Below are 17957 nucleotides of genomic sequence, written 5' to 3'. Positions count from 1 at the left end.
CCCTCTGCCCAAGGCTTTCAGTAGCTAGAAACGCAAACAGCTGACGCCCATTTTCTTGTCGTATTACATTTGTTTTCCTCATTGTTTTCCTGTGATTAATCCATATTAATCTATTCTGTCGAGTAGATTCAATCAGGTTAAACTAGTTTGAGCTTTTCTCGTAGACGATTCAACTCACAGTTGAAACCTGAAATCGTAAAATGGGATGTGACGGTGGAACAATTCCACGTCGGGACGAGTTAGTACGTGTTAAAAAGAAGCCAGAACAGGTTAGTTCGATTAACACAATCTCATAGACCTAGAGATATAGTGCAATGTTTATGCTACAAGAACGTCAACTCCCTTGCCCTCCCCTTTTACATTGAAATCTGTCACGATTCTCACTTTGCATGCCGTAATATTTTGCTTCCATCGGTCAATTATTGTTGATCTCACTATTTTTCCCACGTATTAATATGACATTTATGCCACCTTACAGAAAGACAAAGATGCAGAGCTATCATTCAGGTGGAAGCATTGTGCCATCCGGCAGTTACCTTTACAGCCACCAATTGTTGCCTGTGGTCTAGGACGTCTTTATAGCAAAGAAGCAGTGATTGAAGGTCTTCTGGATCGTTCAATGCTTCCGGAAACAGCCGCGCACATCAAGGCAATTAGAGATGTCAGAGATTTGAATTTGACTGATAATCCCGCCTATGAGGGTCCCAAGGCAGAAAAAGGTGATTGTTATGTCGATGGGGGAAGAAGTCCCTACATTTGTCCAGTGATTGGCCTAGAAATGAATGGCAAATACAAATACTGCTTTTTATGGTCATGTGGCTGTGTAATGAGCGAACGAGCGCTTAAAGAAGTAAAGACCAAGGTAAGATTCCAAATACCATTCCTTGAGTATTGCCTTTTTTAACTGAATAGCAAAATATCAAATGTCATCTCTGTAATTTGTTGGCAGGTCTGCCACAAGTGTCAACAGCCGTTTGAAGAATCTGATGTTGTCATAATTAATGCCGAAGGTGATGATCTAACGTGTATGGAAGATCGTTTATTAGCACGAAAGGTGCAGAGAAAAGCCTTGAGGAAGAGGACTCATGATTTGGAAAAGGTAGAGAATGCCACTAGCGTTGAAGTAGAAGCTAAAAATAAAAAGAAAATTAAAAAAGAAGAAAGTGAAGGATCTAGTAAAAGCGTTAGTAACAGAAGCTCTGCTGAAGACCCTGCTTACAAGAAATCCAAAGACAGCTACAGCGTTGCCAAGGACCCCAAAGCAACAGAGGTTTTCAAGAGTCTTTTCACTTCACACAAGTCAGCTGGTGAGCAAACCAGAGCCCATTGGGTCACCTACAATCCATTTTATAATTAATCTGTTGTTAGTAAGTGGAACATATAGAATATCAACAAAGAAATTTCTCTGCTCGAGTTGATTGCATTATAATGTTCATTCAGAATATTTAAATCATTGTATTGTAAAATGGCCTCATGTGACAATTATTTCCCTTGAAAACATAGACTCACATATCTGTCAGCAAATTGAAATTAAAAACTTGACAAGTATTGAAATCCATCTTTGTATGAATTCATTCGATATTGTTTGAAATAAAAAATGTCACTGATGTAGGTCTTCAGTAATTGGTATAAATTGGTTATATTTATTCATAATTTTTTTTTTTATATTTCTAATTTTAATATAATATGTGTATACCTTTGAATGTTTTACAAATAAAATAGCTCATTATTCGCAATGCTCTCTAGACAAACAAATAATAATTTAGTTATAGCTGCTAGCCCAAAATGCTGAATCATTGCGACTTGTGGGACCCAAAGACCTAACAGAGCTTGCGCGGTAAACAATTTTAATTTCCGTGATTGCATTCCTCATGGCTGTCACATTAAAGCTTCGTAAAAACCACGATGTTCAGACACAAACTATTAGTGTTGATATTTTCTAAACATTGATTTTTCCAAGTCTTTGCCATAATGATAAAACCTTCATAAAGCCATTGTGAACACCATCTTAAGTATTTTCAATTAATTTACCTGGGTTTTCCTCAAAGTATGGTCTCTTAACAATTGCCCAAAACCATCTTGTCTTGTATCCAATTATTCACAAAGAGTTGCAGGTTGAAAACATAAAAATAAAAGATCATTTAGAAAGTAGCTATACAAGGATGACAATAAGTACACCACGTAGGGATTTTATATCACAAGGTGTCTATTATCTAGTGATTCTTGAGTCACTTGATTAGGACTAAATGTTCTCAATTAATAGTCACTTATATTTGGTCAACATATTTTCGGTATCAAATATGTATACATGATTCCCGATTTCTAGAATGATCAAATATCAAGTGTGAAATTTAATCGACCTATGGTAGTCTGATTAGAAGTGGAACAAAATAATTTTTATCCCTCATGACTCATCGATTGCGTGTTAAGGCACTGGCAATAACTCTCAGCTATTCTTTATAAAGTAGTCCACCCTGTCTCTACATTAGCTAGCTTATTATTTGCCCATGCCATATCAGCCAATTTGGATTGGACTTATACTGATTTCATTCTATTATAATATGTACACAAAATCGGTCGGATTTCGTCAAATGCATCGGCATTTGGCTCAAGACCTCATCACTTCAAGGCACTCAATTGAAACGTAGCACCTAATAAAAAAAAATAAAAATCTGGTCGGATCTTTACCGTGCAGCAGACACAAGATGCTTCTATTCCACCTGGCTATAATGTCTAATTCAGAACCCACACGATCCTCCAACAGTAAAAATCACCAACATGATTATACTCTGCAACAGAATCTACTCCGACTATATTTGAGGTACCCTACGTATGGCTATAGCTTGGATAACTCTGCGCAATCTACCGGTTGCTCTTTTTCTTCGAGGATGACGTTTTGCTGTACAACAACCCCAGCGACTAAAGGCACAGAGAATGGCTATCCCGAGAGCTATAATCCCTGCTAACAATCTCCATTGTTCTCGGGTTGTCCACCATCTCCTCTCTGCTTTTCTACCCTCTTCTTCGCCATTCCTGTCATCGCTGTTTCCACCCCCAGAGTATTGTGGTATACCTACATTTGTGCTCCCGCTCCGTCGTTTTGGCCATGTCGAGTCTAATTCTTGCAGCTGTGGTACAGCTACAATGAAACCCTCTCCCACAGACAGCAACTTCTGCGACTTGTACAAGTTACTGAAAGTTTATGATCCATTTAATACGTTATCCATTATTTGATCTCTTTACGGGTATTCCAAGAATACTGACGCAGGAACGGACTCGTTGAGTGGTTGGGGCGTGGCAAGTATAGGTACAGGACATGGAGGAAGGGATCGTAGGCGTCCGCCGCCACCATCAGCTTCCAAAACTTTACTGTGACGATTTAGATGGCTGCCCTCCATCCGCTGAGGAAGTTCTACGTCTGCCTTTGCCTTTCCCAATCCATGGTCATGTCGACTCGCTGTCTCAAAGACGAATGGCACATGCCCAGTAGTGGCGAATTCTAATATAGCATCCAACATCCAGAAGCAAGCTAGGACATTAAATTTGACTGTTATTTATCAAAGATAAAATACTAGTACCATAAGAATTATGAAAAAAAAAAACTTAATAAATGGACTTATGAAACGGTCAAAGAAATTACCCTGAAACCATTAGTCAATAAATAGGAGAAAGATATTAATAATATAGTAGGATAAGTACGTTTTTGTTGGTGGCTATCGTCGATGCAATTCGAATCACCATAAACTATGATTCTGCCAGCAGTTTCTTTCTCAGAGTTTTTTCCTGGTTCAAGCTGTCCTATAACATTTTCAACTTCATCGTTCATAATATTCTGCCGGTCACCAATTTCCGTGCGGCTTCGAGACTGGAATAAGCCAAGAATCGGAACAGATTCTGACTGTTTCGCGTCACTTTCCGACAACAGCTCGTGCCCTTGATCTTTCATATCTACACTGAGTACCAGCCCGTCCTCTGGAAACCTGACCAAGAGATGAATATTTAAATAGCCCACTTTTGAAACCATCAATAAAAGAGACTCAAAGAAGTAGTGAAGTGGTGTAACATTACCTGGCAAGTGTTGTACCAGAAGCAAAGGTGACTGGGGGATGTTGACCAAAAGTGAACTGTCCATCACAGACAGTGTCCCCAAAGGCTATACCCCAGTTGGTGTAGAGAAGGTCGTTCAGAGCTGGTATATTGGCACCACCAGTATCCGGTACCCACCATTGACGTGTATTTTCATCATAAAACTTGACTTTACGCATCACTGTCACATTGTACCAATCAGCAAACACGACGACGGACAATCCCTTCTCTTCCACATCAACTTTGAGTTTCGCCACCTAGATTTTACCAATATTTCACTAGCATTTTCAAATCCATAGTGTGGTAGGAATATGTGTAGGATGCCTCTATTTAGCTTATAGTAGGTGAGCCAGTGTGACTTTAGCATACCTCTTCGGGGAAAAATTCTTCTTCAGAGTCCACAATGAGTAAGGTGCCATAATTTTTTGCATGAAAACAAGTAAGCGGCGTGCCTAGCACCTCCAAATAATATCCAGCATTACGTAAGTGCTGATACATGTCCTTAAAATTGGTATGGATATGATCCCCATTCCAGTCCAGAGGGTCATTTTTGGCTCGTAGATCATCGCGTGGAAAATAGCCAGGTGGATAACGTAGATTATGGAACTGATCCCAAAGTATCCTCTTGCTACATCGAGATAAAATTATATTTTCGTTGCCAATGATAGATTCAATGGGTACACAATATACTCACTGACGAGGGGGTGTGGGTATGACCTTTGCTTTCAGAGGCAAATCAACAGTGGAGAGTCGTGGCTCCTGTTCTCCTTCTCCTGGAGGCGATTCAATTCTCAAGGATATATGACCTACGATCCAACGTAATAACAGACTTCCATAGAGCTTTACCAAAATATAATAAAATAATTCATACTTCCAATTGTTACTTACCTTGGGCGATACCCTGCCAATTGCTGGCTGTAGCTGGGACAGTTATGGCTATGGCAATCCACCCTGACCAAGGCCATAGAACGTCGCTGTGGGTGAGGGCAACTTCAATGCGTTCTCCATTTCCATCACGTGCGTATGGATGCCACTTGACCGAAGCAACGTGCCCTGACACCCCTAGACCATTGATTATTGTCACATTCACTATTGTTGGCATCCCAGTGTGGTAGATAGCTTGTGTGCAGTAAGGCCACATGTACTGGCATTCGGTTAGATCTATGTAACTGCTCATCAACAGTTTTCAAATAAAAAGTATTTAATTATTCGTTGGTCAGTTCCGTTCGTGTAGCACTAAATGGTATATTCTTCATCTATCATGCAGGCTACATATTTTTTAATGCATTGCATAATTTGTGGACCTGGGACTCAGTGTAGCAATGGGTCGATACGAACGTAGGAAGTGGAAAGCGCGTAAAAGATCCAGTCGGCCGGCACCCTGCTCAAACATTCCAACCCCAGGTAGCCGACGTGCAGACCCCAAGAGAGCTTGCTTCATACTGGCCGGCGTGACTTTCTAGATAGAGAATACATACGATAGGAATTGATCCCGGCTACTTAGTAAAAAAAAAAGAGAGATATTTTGTCCATAGTATGTCGCCAATCAGGTACAAGAACGACATTTGTTAAAATAAAATTAAATCCATTTGTTTTTACACAAATGTTGGATCCACTAGTCGTAAAATACGCGGAATATCAAATTTATAGCCTGCTGAATTTCCATTTTGGGCAAACAACCCATTTTAAAAAAATATCACAGCCTGACTTATGAAAATGGCTACTCACTCTTTGGTTGAGACCCTGGGAACTGGATCCGGAATTTGTCAAAAAACCACTGGCCAGAAGAGCTACTGCTCCAGCAACTACAGGACTAGCAACCGACGTTCCAGATAAAGTGCGACATCCTCCTTGTAATGCAGAACCACGTACCCCCGAACCATAAGTGACTAGGTCAGGCTTCACACGGCCATATCCTGAGGGTAGCTCCCATGTCGTCATGCCTCGAGATGAAAACTTAGCCACCTGATCTTCCCAATTTATGCCGCCTACTCCAATAACGTCCATCTGATCCGCGGGATTATTTAATGTCCTGTGAATGTGGAAATGTGTATTCAACTATCAAGTTTTTATTTCGATTCCCAAGTATATGGTATTTACCCATATAAAGGGCCGTCATTTCCAATCGCTGAAACCATGATCACACCATTAGCAGTTAACTCCCAAACTTTGTCAACAAACGGATGATCCATAAAATCTGGACCACCGATGCTGAGGTTGAGGACAGCTATTTTGGCAAGAATTGCGTAATTGAAGGCATCTAGGAACCAAGAAGTATAGGAAACTTGCGCATTTGTGAATACTCTGAACACATGTAGCTCTGCATCAGGAGCAAAGCCAAGACATTCACGCGATACTGAGGCTATAACACCAGCAACAAATGTTCCATGGCCTAGTCCATCTTCTAAGGTTTTTTCATTTGTCCAATTGGTCCTTTCTTTAATTTTCTTGAAATGTGGGTGACTGGCAGCTAGTCCAGTGTCAAACACTGCTACCTGTAGTGCATGAATATCTTGATTAGCAATAATTAGTCATTTTTTCAAGCTCATGTAATCCTTTGGCAATTTACTCGGTCCGATAATAATTACCTTGATACCTTGTCCAGTGACACCCATTCCCCAAAGTGCATCCGCTTGAAGTATGCTGGTGATTTGCCGCGGAATAGCTCGTAGCAGCCGGCGAGTAGCGTGCCGTGCAGTTGACTGCCAAAACTGGTTGTTCTAAGAATGATGAATCAAAATCAGATGAACATCTGTTTAGTGAAGTGCACAGTTCACCATCTTTGGAGTCACATCAACATTGTGCAAATGATACCTACATGGCTATTGATTTTTCTTCTAAAATCCTTATATTCCGGCATATCTCCATCTTCGGTGCTATTGATATATTTCAAAGTTCTATGCACAACTCTCTGTGGAGTAACTCTCCTAACAAGGGGATGATCACTAAGTGCACTTAAGCCATTGTATCTGTCCGTTTCTTCCAATAGAACAACATCAAAGTCACTTGGAAATCCACTAGCAGGATTATCTCTGGATAAGATCTGCCAATTGTCAACTCCAGAGGAATTCAAGGCAGCTCCTATATAGCTTTTGCGGGCACCTGGTTTGTAGTATCCTTTAAATGCTACTATGTATTCGTTTTTAACTACCCGACTGGAAAACTGGACTTTAACTACATCTTGGCTCTGAGTAGTATTACATCGAGTAGGTGAATCTGAACAAAGGTGCCCTTTCTTCTCTGGATGTTTTGGAGGTTGTTCAAAGGGTTCTGCAATGGATGCAATCAGTAATGCTTGAAAAGCGAGCAGAAAACTCGCACTCTGCTTCATGCTATTACCTCCTCCTGCAAGAACAGACACGAATACATACATTTTGATGAATGTGGCACATGGAAATGATCAAAGATGTCCTTAGAAATGCTGAAAACAATCCGTACTCATTGAGGGCACGTAATTGTTATTATCTGGCTCCACTGGGGAAAGTTGATAGTTTATCATAGTAGATTCTGATAGGGGTGATATGTATGTGGAAAGTTCCACAAGAGAAAAGTAAATGATTATTAGAAGGACCAAAACTAATCAATGCCTGTACATAATAAAAGTGGAATGATAACTCATGCTCACCTACACCCGTGTCTTTAAGTGATCTTACATTGTAACCTCAATCTTCCTGGGCTGGTATTATATGATGAAACTGACAATTGTAAAATATTTCAAGTGTCCCAAAATTTGAACATTCTTGAAATGTGGTAGGTAGATGTCTTGGGTTTGTTAGTAGTTTTACATCAACGTTTTGATATCCTGTCAGCGAACACGTTGGGCAAACAAATAATTGAGCAGCCGAAAACGCACTAATAATCGAATTCAATTTCAACTACGCCACCTGTATGTAGGCTCCGATCCCAAGTATACCCCTATACATGGGGTTAATGAGGAACGAATAATGATAGATACCGTAGGGTGCAGTGATACACAAATCCTCCAAATACCGTGTATGTTACTGATCAACTTCTACCTTTAATTACCTTCCACCCAAGTTTAATATCCTTGGCTTCCACCGGTTGTGCCAAGAAGACCAGGCAATATGATGAATCATGGAGAGTCAAAACGATGATTTCAGTGAAACGATCACATTGGCAATGTAAGACCGTTGATGAACTCAAGTGTTGACTCAAGTTGATCGACAGGCAAACGGACAAGCGATTTCTGAAACTTCGTATTTTATTGAAACCAAGGTAAAAATGTACTGAAATTTTGTAGATCAAACCAAAGTTCTGCGAGCGCACTTCTGTGCAGCATGGATCCAAAGTGCGCTCTTTCTCTTGAAAAGGTTAGAGTAGTGAGCTTATCTGATCGTTTCAAGTGGTTCAACTTGATTCGAACAAAGTTTGACGTTTTCGTCAGAGAAACTGGCCCTAACACAGTTCAATATCATTCCTAATAAAAACAACCGAGCATAAGTTCACTGTCTTACACAAAAACTTTGTTCAAATCAGGATCTTCACCGATTATCAAGTTGGACTGTAGTGCTCGCCATCAACTAAGTCTAATATTAATTCAGAAACTCTCATCATCTGTTAAGAACCTTGATCAAGATACTTTTCATCTAAGTTTCTTCTGGTATACTTAAGTATCCTTGTTCAAGCATATTCTTTTGTATTACACGATTTGTTCAACCGATTCCTTCCATGAATAGAGCTCTACCATCATGGCTGAGAACAAGCAATTACCGATGGTTGTTGAACTACAAGAGACAAGCACAGAAGACCAGATGATGATCGAAAGTGAAAATAGTTTGGCACCAGTTATTATAGAAGAGCTGGATGAAACTGCAATTACTTCGATGAATGTTGACATGGCTGAATTTGTTGAGGCGGAAGCATTAGAAGTTCAAGAAATAAGGGAAAACGATGCACAGAAGAGCCTAGGACAGTATGGGGTTGAGGAAAATGTCAAGGTTGAAACAGCTGATGATCCAGAAGAGCCGGATAGCCTTCCTGTAGATGAAGAGGATCGGTTAACAAACCAATTTTTAAATGGCGAACTCACCTTTTCTGAATATTCATTGAGAATGGATCGAGGAATTGACTCTGAGGCGTCTGAACTTGAATCTGCCAGGTATGACTCAGAGAGAAAAGATTTTCCAGATACTATCCACGAGCCTGAATTCAAAGCACGGTTCTTGCTCATCACTTTAATGCAACCAAAGATTAGCAAAATATGGCTAGTTCTCACATTACTCGGATTTTTGTAAGCCAGCTGAAACATAGAATGAATCGGTGCTGCTAGTCATATAACGAGTCTCAGACAGCAATGTAATCAGAATATACAGCCTAACTTTCATCAAAATTACAGGAAAGCTTTTGAAAGTGAGTTTGCTGCAAGCAAGAAAATTGGAAATAAAAAACCCCAAAAATTGATACACTCGGTGCAAAAACAATACCGGAGAAAAAGGCGAACTTTGCCTGTAGCTCTCCAAGGCCTAATGGGTGAGGCTAATCTACGATTTGCCAGAGGCGAAGTGGCTCTGGCCTCTCAGATGTGTATGGAAATTATTAGGCAAGTGCAATCTAGTTATTTTTACAATGATTGCTTTCCTTCTCACCAAAAAAGAGAATAAAGCTTGCTAAAGAAAAAATTATTATAATCACATAAAAATGTAAGTAGTCAACTATCAAATGGTATTTTCATAGGCAAGTTCCCAGTGCGCCTGAACCATTCCACACATTGGCAATGATTTATGAACATGATCAACCTGAAAAATCTCTACAATTTGCATTAATCGCTGCTCATTTAAGCCCAAAAGATGCTGATCAATGGATTAGACTAGCAAATTTATCTCTTGAATCTGGAAATGTGAAACAAACTATAACTTGCTATTCTAAAGCAATCCAGGCTAGCCCCAAAGATATAACATTGTATCAGAAACGTGCAAAATTACAAGAACAAATTGGAGAGAAAAAAGCCGTATTGCGAGGATACATGAAGCTACTTCATCATTTAGGACCAGAAGATGGCGAAAGCATTGTGGCCAATGCAAAGACGCTGGCTAAGCGGTTGATTTTGGACAATAATAACGAACAAGCCTTAGAGGCAATGGATCATATTTTTGTTAAATGCCCTGAACTTGTTACACTTGAGGAAGTTAATGGAATGACAGAACTATTAATCCCACTGAGGCAGTTTCATAAATGTTTAGATATATTGTCAAAGTACACGAGCATTGAAATCGAGTACAAAGATACTACCACGTCACTGCAACCAGAAAATGCTGGAGTGGGGGGAGAGCGTGGGATCGAATCCTGCAGGATACCTGATGATGTTGTAGTAGACTTGAAAGCAAAGTTTTTGATAACTCTCATTGAGTTGAATGAAATTGAGCTAGCTGATGCATTGCTACCTAAGTTGTATTCTGAAGAAGACCCAGAGTTATCGGGTGATTTATTTCTTGATGTAGCAGAGGCTCTGATGGGAAAAAGAGAATTTAAAAAAGCTCTACAGCTAGTGGAGCCGCTTGTGAAAAGTAAAAATTTCAGTCTAGCTGCAGTCTGGCTGAGACATGCGGAATGTTGGGTCGGATGTAAAGATTTGAAGAGAGCCATGGAATCTTACGAGATGGTGAGGCTACTGTCACCTCAGCATTTAGAAGCAAGATTAGAACTGGCCAAGCTGTACAAACTGAAGGGACAATTCAACAAAGCTATAGAAGTTTTAAAGCAGGATCCTGAGACTGATGTGATAGACCCTGGAGTAATTTATAAAAGAACACTCTTACTTTTAAAAGTGAAACGCTACAATGAATACTTCCAATCCGGAATGCTTCTACTTTCAAGACATTGTGTCTCTCTGCGATCTAAAGCTGAATTGGCCACCCTGACTAGAGCTCATGGTGCTAGAGCTCGGCTAGATGCTCTGCAGTTGTACCGATTGTCACGTGGAGAAACTTTAGTAGATGAAAATGCTCCAACCTTTTCCAAAGACAATCAGCCAAGTTTCAAAAAAGAGTTTTTACTATTTTTACAAATGTGCCAGCTGGCATGTAGGCAGAAGAGGTACGGCTTGTTTCAAAGGTTGTGTTTCGGTGCTATGACCTCAAAGCGATTCGAAAAAAAGAGTTCACATATCATGTTCCTCTGTTTAATATCCTGTGTCCACAACAATGACTCATATTATGGATACAATATGGTTAGGGAATTAGTACGAGTTTGTAGGCGATCAAATTCTTGGAACCTAATGAATGTTATCATACAAAGAGCTGAAGACTGTAGACACAACAGATTTATTATGAGGCTACTGGGCAGAGTGGACGCTTTTTCCTACCTGCACGTTCTGCACGCCAATAATTGCCTAGTCTCTGGAACTTACAAGTATGCGCTTAATGACTACGTATCGCTTTTCAAAGTTGGACCCAGTGCACTCTTGGCACTACTGATTGCTGTTACACTCTTGCAAATGGCTTGCCAAAAGTTTTCAGCCAAAAAGAATCAACTCGTTATACAAGGTGATTGCTACAGAAATGCACAAATGTCTGAGCAGTTGCTGCAAACATGCTAATCATTATTAGGCTGGTATAACTGATTTATTGTTCTGTTAGGAAATAGTTAACGGGTCTATACTTTCAGCTATCGCGTTTCTGAAAAAATATGCGGAAATGAGAGGAAAGGATGGTGAACAAGAAGCGAGCTATAATACAGCAAGAGCTTTCCATCAACTCGGCCTTCTACCCGCTGCAGTTCATCACTACAAACTTGTTCTAGAAGCACCCCCTTCAACTCTGGTATATCAAAACCCTCAACTTTTAGACCTGAAGAGAGAAGCTGCCTTTAATCTACATCTGATATATTCTAATTCAGAAAATGAAGATGTTGCTAGAATGTATCTTGAAAAATACATCACAGTCTGAAAAGCACACCTTGTTGATCGGCGGAAGATCTTTAAATGAACCATTGAACTGTCACCTGTTGTATTAAATTTTTCTGTACATAAATATATGTTACGAATGCGTGGATTTGAGCATACGAACAACAGTTTAACTTAATTTGTCTACTGCATCTCTGATAAAATTCTATTCTCGTCATATCGATTATTACTTCATTGTAATTGATTCACATCAGTCACCTTTTACGTTTTACAGTAAGATGAGTCTGACTTTGGCTTCAAAAGTCAAGTTCAAAGATTTGTGTGACGTTCTTGAGAGAATTTCCAAAGCTGCTGCTGCAGAAAAATATAGATTTTTGGAACAGTTTATCAAGCAATGCCAAATTCTTGGTGAAAAAATTAAAAGTAGAGATGAAAAAGCGGTAAGTCTTTTTTACTAAAAGAAAGATGTCAAGATCCCAAGAAATCCTAGAATCCTGAATCACTTTATGCAAGTAAATTATTATTCATCTTCTAGGATATATCACTCTTTCCTATAATGCGACTGCTGTTGCCACAGCATGAACGTGAGCGAGGACCTTATGGACTGAGAGAAAACATGCTGGCAAAATTATACATACGAGTCCTATGTCTTGGAAAAAGTAGCCAAGATACCCATAAACTGTTGCATTATAAGTATGTAAAATCGTTATTCAATATGATGTTAGTACGTTTGGAAAAAAAAATATAATATGGACATTGGCAAATCCGCTATGTAAAACATTTGTCAATTCTTTAAATACTCATATATGTAGAGCTCCGGCATCCGGAAAGCAAATTGGCGGTGATTTTGCAGAAGTTGCATATTGGATCTTACGTAGACGTCTCCAGGGTCAAGAAAGTTCAATGACGATCCAGCAAATAAATGCTATACTGGATAATATTGCCATAAAAAATGCGAACAACCAAAGTAAGGATGTAGAATTTCAAGAGTTGATTCAACAGTTAAATGCTGTTGAACAAAAATGGCTAATTCGCATTTTGCTCAAAGATCTAAGGATTGGCCTTTCCCACAATAAAATTCTACGAGGTTTGTCAGTTTTTTAAATAGAAAATAGAAATACTTGTTGTTCAGACAAATAAATAGAAATGATCCTATTTCAGCCTATCACTTGGATGCGGTGGATTTGTTTGATGTAACCACAAGTGTTTATGATGTCTGCGTCAAGTTGCAAAATCCAGAAACAAGAATGAAGTATGGAATCGAATTATTTTCACCGTTCAAGCCAATGTTACTAGAGAAATGCAAAATTCAAGATGTTGGCAAATTTTTTACTGAACAAGAATCATATTATGTACAAACGAAGCATGATGGAGAAAGATTTCAGATCCACATACGTGCAGGCGAGTTCAGATACTTCTCTAGAAATGCATACGACTTCACCGAAGCATATGGCAAATCTACATCTGCAGGTATATTACAAAATATTTCTTCGATTTTTCAAGTACTGATAGTATGAATGATCGATATTGCAGTATTGACTTCCTTTTCAGAAGGTTCCCTGTCCAGTCAAATTTTTAAATTACTAAATCCATCATGTCGCTCTATAATCATGGATGGTGAAATGATGGGGTGGCACAAACGTCACCGAAGATTCGGTTCTAAAGGAATGAGTTTTGATGTCAAGAAGATGACTACCAACAGCGCCCATCAGCCCTGTTTCATTGCCTTTGATGTAATTATGCATAACGAGCAATTGCTTGTCGACAAACCTCTAACAGAACGCTTAAAGGTACTAGAAACAGCTTTCAATGAAGAAGAAGGTGTATTAATAAGAAGTGAGACTGCAACAATTTCTACTAAGTACGAAAGAAAAATTACGGTTTGTTATAACTATCTAATAATATCTGGAATAAACCACTGAATGCAATGCAATTTTTGCCAGGTCCGAATTGTTGAAAATATTCAACAGAAGTATGGATACTTTTGAAGAAGGTATTGTCCTAAAAAAATGCAATAGCACTTACAAACCTGCAGTTCGTAACGGCAGCGGATGCTACAAAATAAAAGCTGAGGTATGATTTTAATGATGTAATGGAAATGTGTCTGAGAAGATGAAAGCTAAAGAACTATTCGTATCTGTTTACCAGTATTCGACTGATCTTGTAGAGGATCTTGATTTATTAATCATCGGGGGGTACTATGGAGAGGGAAGATTTAGAGGTTGCATCAACAGTTTTCTTGTTGGTGTGGTACATCCTAGAAGCCCTGATAAAGGAGATGGCCTAGAATTCCAGGCAGTCTCCTCAGTGAGGACAGGAATCAAAATCGAGGCGTTGGAAGAACTGCTTTCAAAATTGAATCCCTACTGGATTCCCCAATGTCCAGACAATGTTATTGGACCAAAGGTAATAAGTTTCAGTCAATATCTAGGGAATGTAATGCAAAGTAAAAGCGATGTGCTATGATAAACGTTTAACAAATCATCACATTCATCAATTTTAGAAAGACCCTCCCGATTTGTGGATTGAGCCAAGTAATTCCATAATCTTGCAGCTTCGCGCTACAGAGCTTGTGCGCTCGAACTCTTATCCCACTGGCTACAGTTTGCGGTTTCCTAGGGTCATTGCGATTAGGCAGCAACATGAAAAGAATTGGCAACATGTCTGTACGACGAAGGAATTCTTTTCACTTATCAAGGTATAAAGCTGCGCGTCCTAACGCTCTTGGATATTTATTCTGTTACTGAAATACTGGGTACTATTTTCCGGATGCTTTCTTTCAGGGCGCTGGTGTGATTCAAAAGTTGACCAAGCGACATGTTAAAGCTGAAGAAGTTGCAACTGGTCCTCCTACTAAATCTCCAAGGAAGGAAAAAGGATCATCGATCACAGTCCTAAACTACTCTCTTTGCGACAGCAGCGATGTTTTACGAAAAAGTCGATTGTTGGAGGGTAAGGACATTTGCGTGGTGAACGGAAACGATGACTACACAAAGCGAGATGTTGAAAGAATTGTATTGGAGCATAGCGGAAGTGTTGTGCAAAATCCTGGATGCAAAACGTTTTGTGCTATTGTAGGAAATGTCAAGAAGGTCGGAAAGCTCATCTAGTTGCTTACAACTGTCTTGTTTTATCTCGCTATTAACACAATGATCGGTAGTTATTAAAGTTTCAATATTTTGTAGCTGAAAGCAAAGAACATGATCAAGAGTCAGACTTCTCAATGTGACGTTGTTACATTGGATTGGCTCTTGCATGCCACCAGACCGGAAAATCTTGGAAATCTCCAGACCTGGCTTCCGTGGGAACTGTTACGCTCTTCTGATTCCACTAAAATTCGGATGTCGCTGATTTTCGACGCTACATACGATAGCTATCTGCACGATGCGACTAAAGAAAGTCTGGAACGGTCTCTAGAAAAAGCAGGAGCATTAGTAAGTTTCTTGACTAACATCGATTGACTCCTGAATTATATTTTTCATTTTCCTCAGGTGGGAAATTTGCCATTGACAACCGAACAGTATGAAGAAATCAACATGGAACTCTTTGGATCTAGCATTTCTCCATTCTCCCTATTTCGTGGAATGGTGGGGTATATCTGTTCCGAGGCAAATCAACTGCGGCAAGAATTTTGCATTATGGGGGGGAAAATCACCACAGCTTTAAATGACGGAGTGACGCACGTCTTCGCCAGAAAAATTGAGTCTCGATTAGCAGTTCCTAACGAAATTCATACACACTTGAAGAACAGTGATTCTAAAGTAAAAGTTCTCGATCAACAATGGATAATAGACTGCTTTCAAGACAGAAAGTTACTCCCAGAGATGAAGTATATGGTTGAGAATTACGATTGAACTTAACTTCGAATGGAGGACTCTGATAAAAAAAAGCCTGCTCGTGGTGAACATTCGGATAGAATTACACTCCACGAATTTTTGGAACACTGGAAGAACCGAAATAAACCAATTGTACGATTTTTGCACGATGATTCAGTATTTGTGAAGACTTCCGAAATATCGATTTGATGAAAAAATAGAAGTTATCCTAATTGAAACGAAGTAACCACTGACAATTATTTTCTCGTTGAACGTCTTACGACGGGAGTTTCGAAATGTTGCTCACTCGTAGTCTTTCTTCTTGCCCTCTCCTTACCTACGGAATGCGCGTAGAATATAATGCCAGCGCAGCTGCAATGTCTTTTCTACAAAGAAGTCTTTCAGAGATCTTTGCAGACGATAAAAACATGACGAAGTGATCAACACCGTGAAATTCACTGGTTGATTGACCGTAACGTGTTATTTCTCGAGTTCCAAGTTGACTTGGCGGATTTTCCCAGAGCCTGTTTCAGGATGTGTGAATGTAATTTTTTCAAAAGAAGCCGACACAGCTGTAGTCATCACTTTTCTGAAGCTTATCAAAGAAGAACGATAGAACTGAAAAAGTAAACGGCCTTTCACGTAGGTGATTTTACCCAAGTACAATATATAGTACAGAAAAATACAATGATACGCAACATACAGAAGACACGGCAACGTTATAGTTCGTTACTTTGCGTTGATGTCGTTATTGTTGTTATAACTGTCGCCGTCTCGTTAGTAAAAAAAGGAGGAGCATTATTCGTTCTCTTGGCTCGGGTTGCGACACGAACGAGATTTGAGACGGAATAATATTAATGTACGAATTTGAGTGATGGGTTTGGTAGAGTAGGCATACCCTAGCCTGCCGACTCACAGTCTACTTATAGACACGTCAAGCTCACCTCCGACCAGACGCGTATTAATTGAGTCTCAGAGTTTTAACTTTTTCCTCCTGCACCCACCCCAGCAGCACGCTTCTATCCTAGTCTAAATCTGCACCGAATTTCGCGAATTGCACGATTTCTACGACCTGTAATCAAGTTTAGAAGAACTCGTTTGATTGGTTGATAATTGGTATGATACCGTTTGTTTGACCACTAATTAGTTCATAAAATCGTTTTCAATTTGTTCATTGAATTTAAAATAAATATACTGAAATTTGCCTGGTCGAACAGTTACATTTTATCCGACCTTCTACAAGATGATCAACTTCTGAAGAGATTCTCCCTCTTCTCTCTTCTCATTACCCGTTATAAGAATGAACATTAAAGTGAGTCTATATAGAAATTTTTATTGGAAAGTCGGCTATGTAATTTGCTTTATTTTTTTGTCCTGCGATCAGGTTTGAATGCTGTCTATTGAAAATCCTTATCGCTCAATCGAAATCAAATCGGCTGCGGTCATCATGAATTCGTGGGAAGCGTCGCAACGTTGTTGCGATCTCTGTCTATCTCTTATTTCACTTCGCATCCTAGAACAAGGGCTGGGATGGGATTAAAATTCGAGAAGTTGACTTAAAGATCGAGAATCTACCACAAGCAGAAAGCTGATACCTGCAGATTTACCATTAATTTTGCGGGCAGCGGAAATCACTACGGTCGACGACCACGCTGATTCACCGGCATCTTCGTCAGTTCTAGGAATAATTGGATTAAAAAAGGATCGACAGTGAGACGAAATCCTGAGAATTAGTGATAAAACTAATTTGTTGATAACTCCTAAGAAAACGTACGCAAATGCTTACTTCGGCATCCGCATCTTTCTTGCCTCGATCACTGTTAAGGTTTGAAACAGAAAACGAACAGATAAACTCAAAAGTTGATCAGTAATTTACACATATCTACTTATGAGCGTTCTAATTACTGCAGTACATGTACTGTAAAAGAGTGTTATCGTTCTATTTCATCAATGTATTATGCAAATGAGTAGTCGACTCACCAGTTCGAGCAATTGCAGAAACGATTGGTAACTCTGCTCAGCAAGAAGATATTTTATTATAAGTATTGTTATACTTTATTTACTCAATGTAAGATGCAACATCACATACTTATTTTGACCTTTCTCATAACGTCTCCGTCCAGCATCGCTGTCACTGTGGGTCACAACCACACGTTATAATTATAGGTATAATGTACAAGACGGTGAAACCGTGA

General features: G+C 39.4%; 3 protein-coding genes across 12 annotated transcripts; 2 read left to right on the top strand and 1 right to left on the bottom strand.

Annotated features, from left to right (window-relative positions):
- Positions 1-45: 45 nt before the first annotated feature.
- On the top strand, positions 46-1633 carry LOC105692676 (replication termination factor 2). The gene is made up of 3 exons (XM_012412016.4): positions 46-269; positions 479-862; positions 950-1633. Exons 1-3 carry the CDS (start codon positions 201-203, stop codon positions 1355-1357), a joined length of 861 nt encoding a protein of 286 aa, XP_012267439.2. The 5' UTR covers positions 46-200; the 3' UTR covers positions 1358-1633.
- On the bottom strand, positions 1621-8250 carry LOC105692671 (membrane-bound transcription factor site-1 protease). Of its 4 annotated transcripts, none has more exons than XM_012412001.3 (13): positions 8113-8250; positions 6905-7431; positions 6675-6806; positions 6187-6581; positions 5815-6118; positions 5391-5545; positions 4975-5255; positions 4781-4892; positions 4456-4714; positions 4069-4343; positions 3700-3980; positions 3265-3529; positions 1621-3192 (listed from the first exon to the last, which is right to left on the bottom strand). In XM_012412001.3, exons 2-13 carry the CDS (start codon positions 7415-7417, stop codon positions 2811-2813), a joined length of 3354 nt encoding a protein of 1117 aa, XP_012267424.2. In that variant the 5' UTR covers positions 7418-7431; positions 8113-8250; the 3' UTR covers positions 1621-2810. The 4 variants fall into 4 exon arrangements, with proteins under 4 accessions (XP_012267424.2, XP_048509876.1, XP_012267422.2 ...); XM_048653919.1 differs by having other exon boundaries at positions 8103-8231; XM_012411999.4 differs by lacking the exon at positions 8113-8250 and adding an exon at positions 7712-7976.
- Positions 8184-16005, top strand: LOC105692672 (DNA ligase 4). Of its 7 annotated transcripts, none has more exons than XM_048653922.1 (13): positions 8189-8322; positions 11710-11864; positions 12222-12387; positions 12483-12640; positions 12760-13034; positions 13109-13417; positions 13502-13808; positions 13891-14020; positions 14096-14353; positions 14451-14645; positions 14731-15039; positions 15133-15381; positions 15439-16005. In XM_048653922.1, exons 3-13 carry the CDS (start codon positions 12226-12228, stop codon positions 15799-15801), a joined length of 2715 nt encoding a protein of 904 aa, XP_048509879.1. In that variant the 5' UTR covers positions 8189-8322; positions 11710-11864; positions 12222-12225; the 3' UTR covers positions 15802-16005. The 7 variants fall into 7 exon arrangements, with proteins under 7 accessions (XP_025602631.2, XP_025602630.2, XP_048509879.1 ...); XM_048653923.1 differs by having other exon boundaries at positions 13499-13808; positions 14502-14645; XM_048653921.1 differs by having other exon boundaries at positions 13499-13808.
- Positions 16006-17957: the final 1952 nt, after the last annotated feature.

The sequence above is a fragment of the Athalia rosae genome, chromosome 4, assembly GCF_917208135.1.
Source record: "Athalia rosae chromosome 4, iyAthRosa1.1, whole genome shotgun sequence".
NCBI lineage: Eukaryota > Metazoa > Arthropoda > Insecta > Hymenoptera > Athaliidae > Athalia > Athalia rosae.
The sequence above is the reverse complement of the archived record's forward strand: the minus strand, read 5'-3'. Positions and strand labels throughout refer to the sequence as shown.

Coding starts and splice junctions, on each gene's coding strand:
- LOC105692676 (XM_012412016.4), top strand. CDS start 201: ATGGGATGTGACGGTGGAACAATTCCACGTCGGGACGAGTTAGTACGT. Junction 270..478: donor TTAAAAAGAAGCCAGAACAG/GTTAGTTCGATT, acceptor GCCACCTTACAG/AAAGACAAAGATGCAGAGCT. Junction 863..949: donor TTAAAGAAGTAAAGACCAAG/GTAAGATTCCAA, acceptor ATTTGTTGGCAG/GTCTGCCACAAGTGTCAACA.
- LOC105692671 (XM_012412001.3), bottom strand. CDS start 7,417: ATGAAGCAGAGTGCGAGTTTTCTGCTCGCTTTTCAAGCATTACTGATT. Junction 6,582..6,674: donor TCACTGGACAAGGTATCAAG/GTAATTATTATC, acceptor CATGCACTACAG/GTAGCAGTGTTTGACACTGG. Junction 3,530..3,699: donor CGATAGCCACCAACAAAAAC/GTACTTATCCTA, acceptor TTAATGTCCTAG/CTTGCTTCTGGATGTTGGAT.
- LOC105692672 (XM_012412005.4), top strand. CDS start 12,226: ATGAGTCTGACTTTGGCTTCAAAAGTCAAGTTCAAAGATTTGTGTGAC. Junction 14,021..14,095: donor GCTACAAAATAAAAGCTGAG/GTATGATTTTAA, acceptor TCTGTTTACCAG/TATTCGACTGATCTTGTAGA. Junction 14,354..14,450: donor ACAATGTTATTGGACCAAAG/GTAATAAGTTTC, acceptor CATCAATTTTAG/AAAGACCCTCCCGATTTGTG.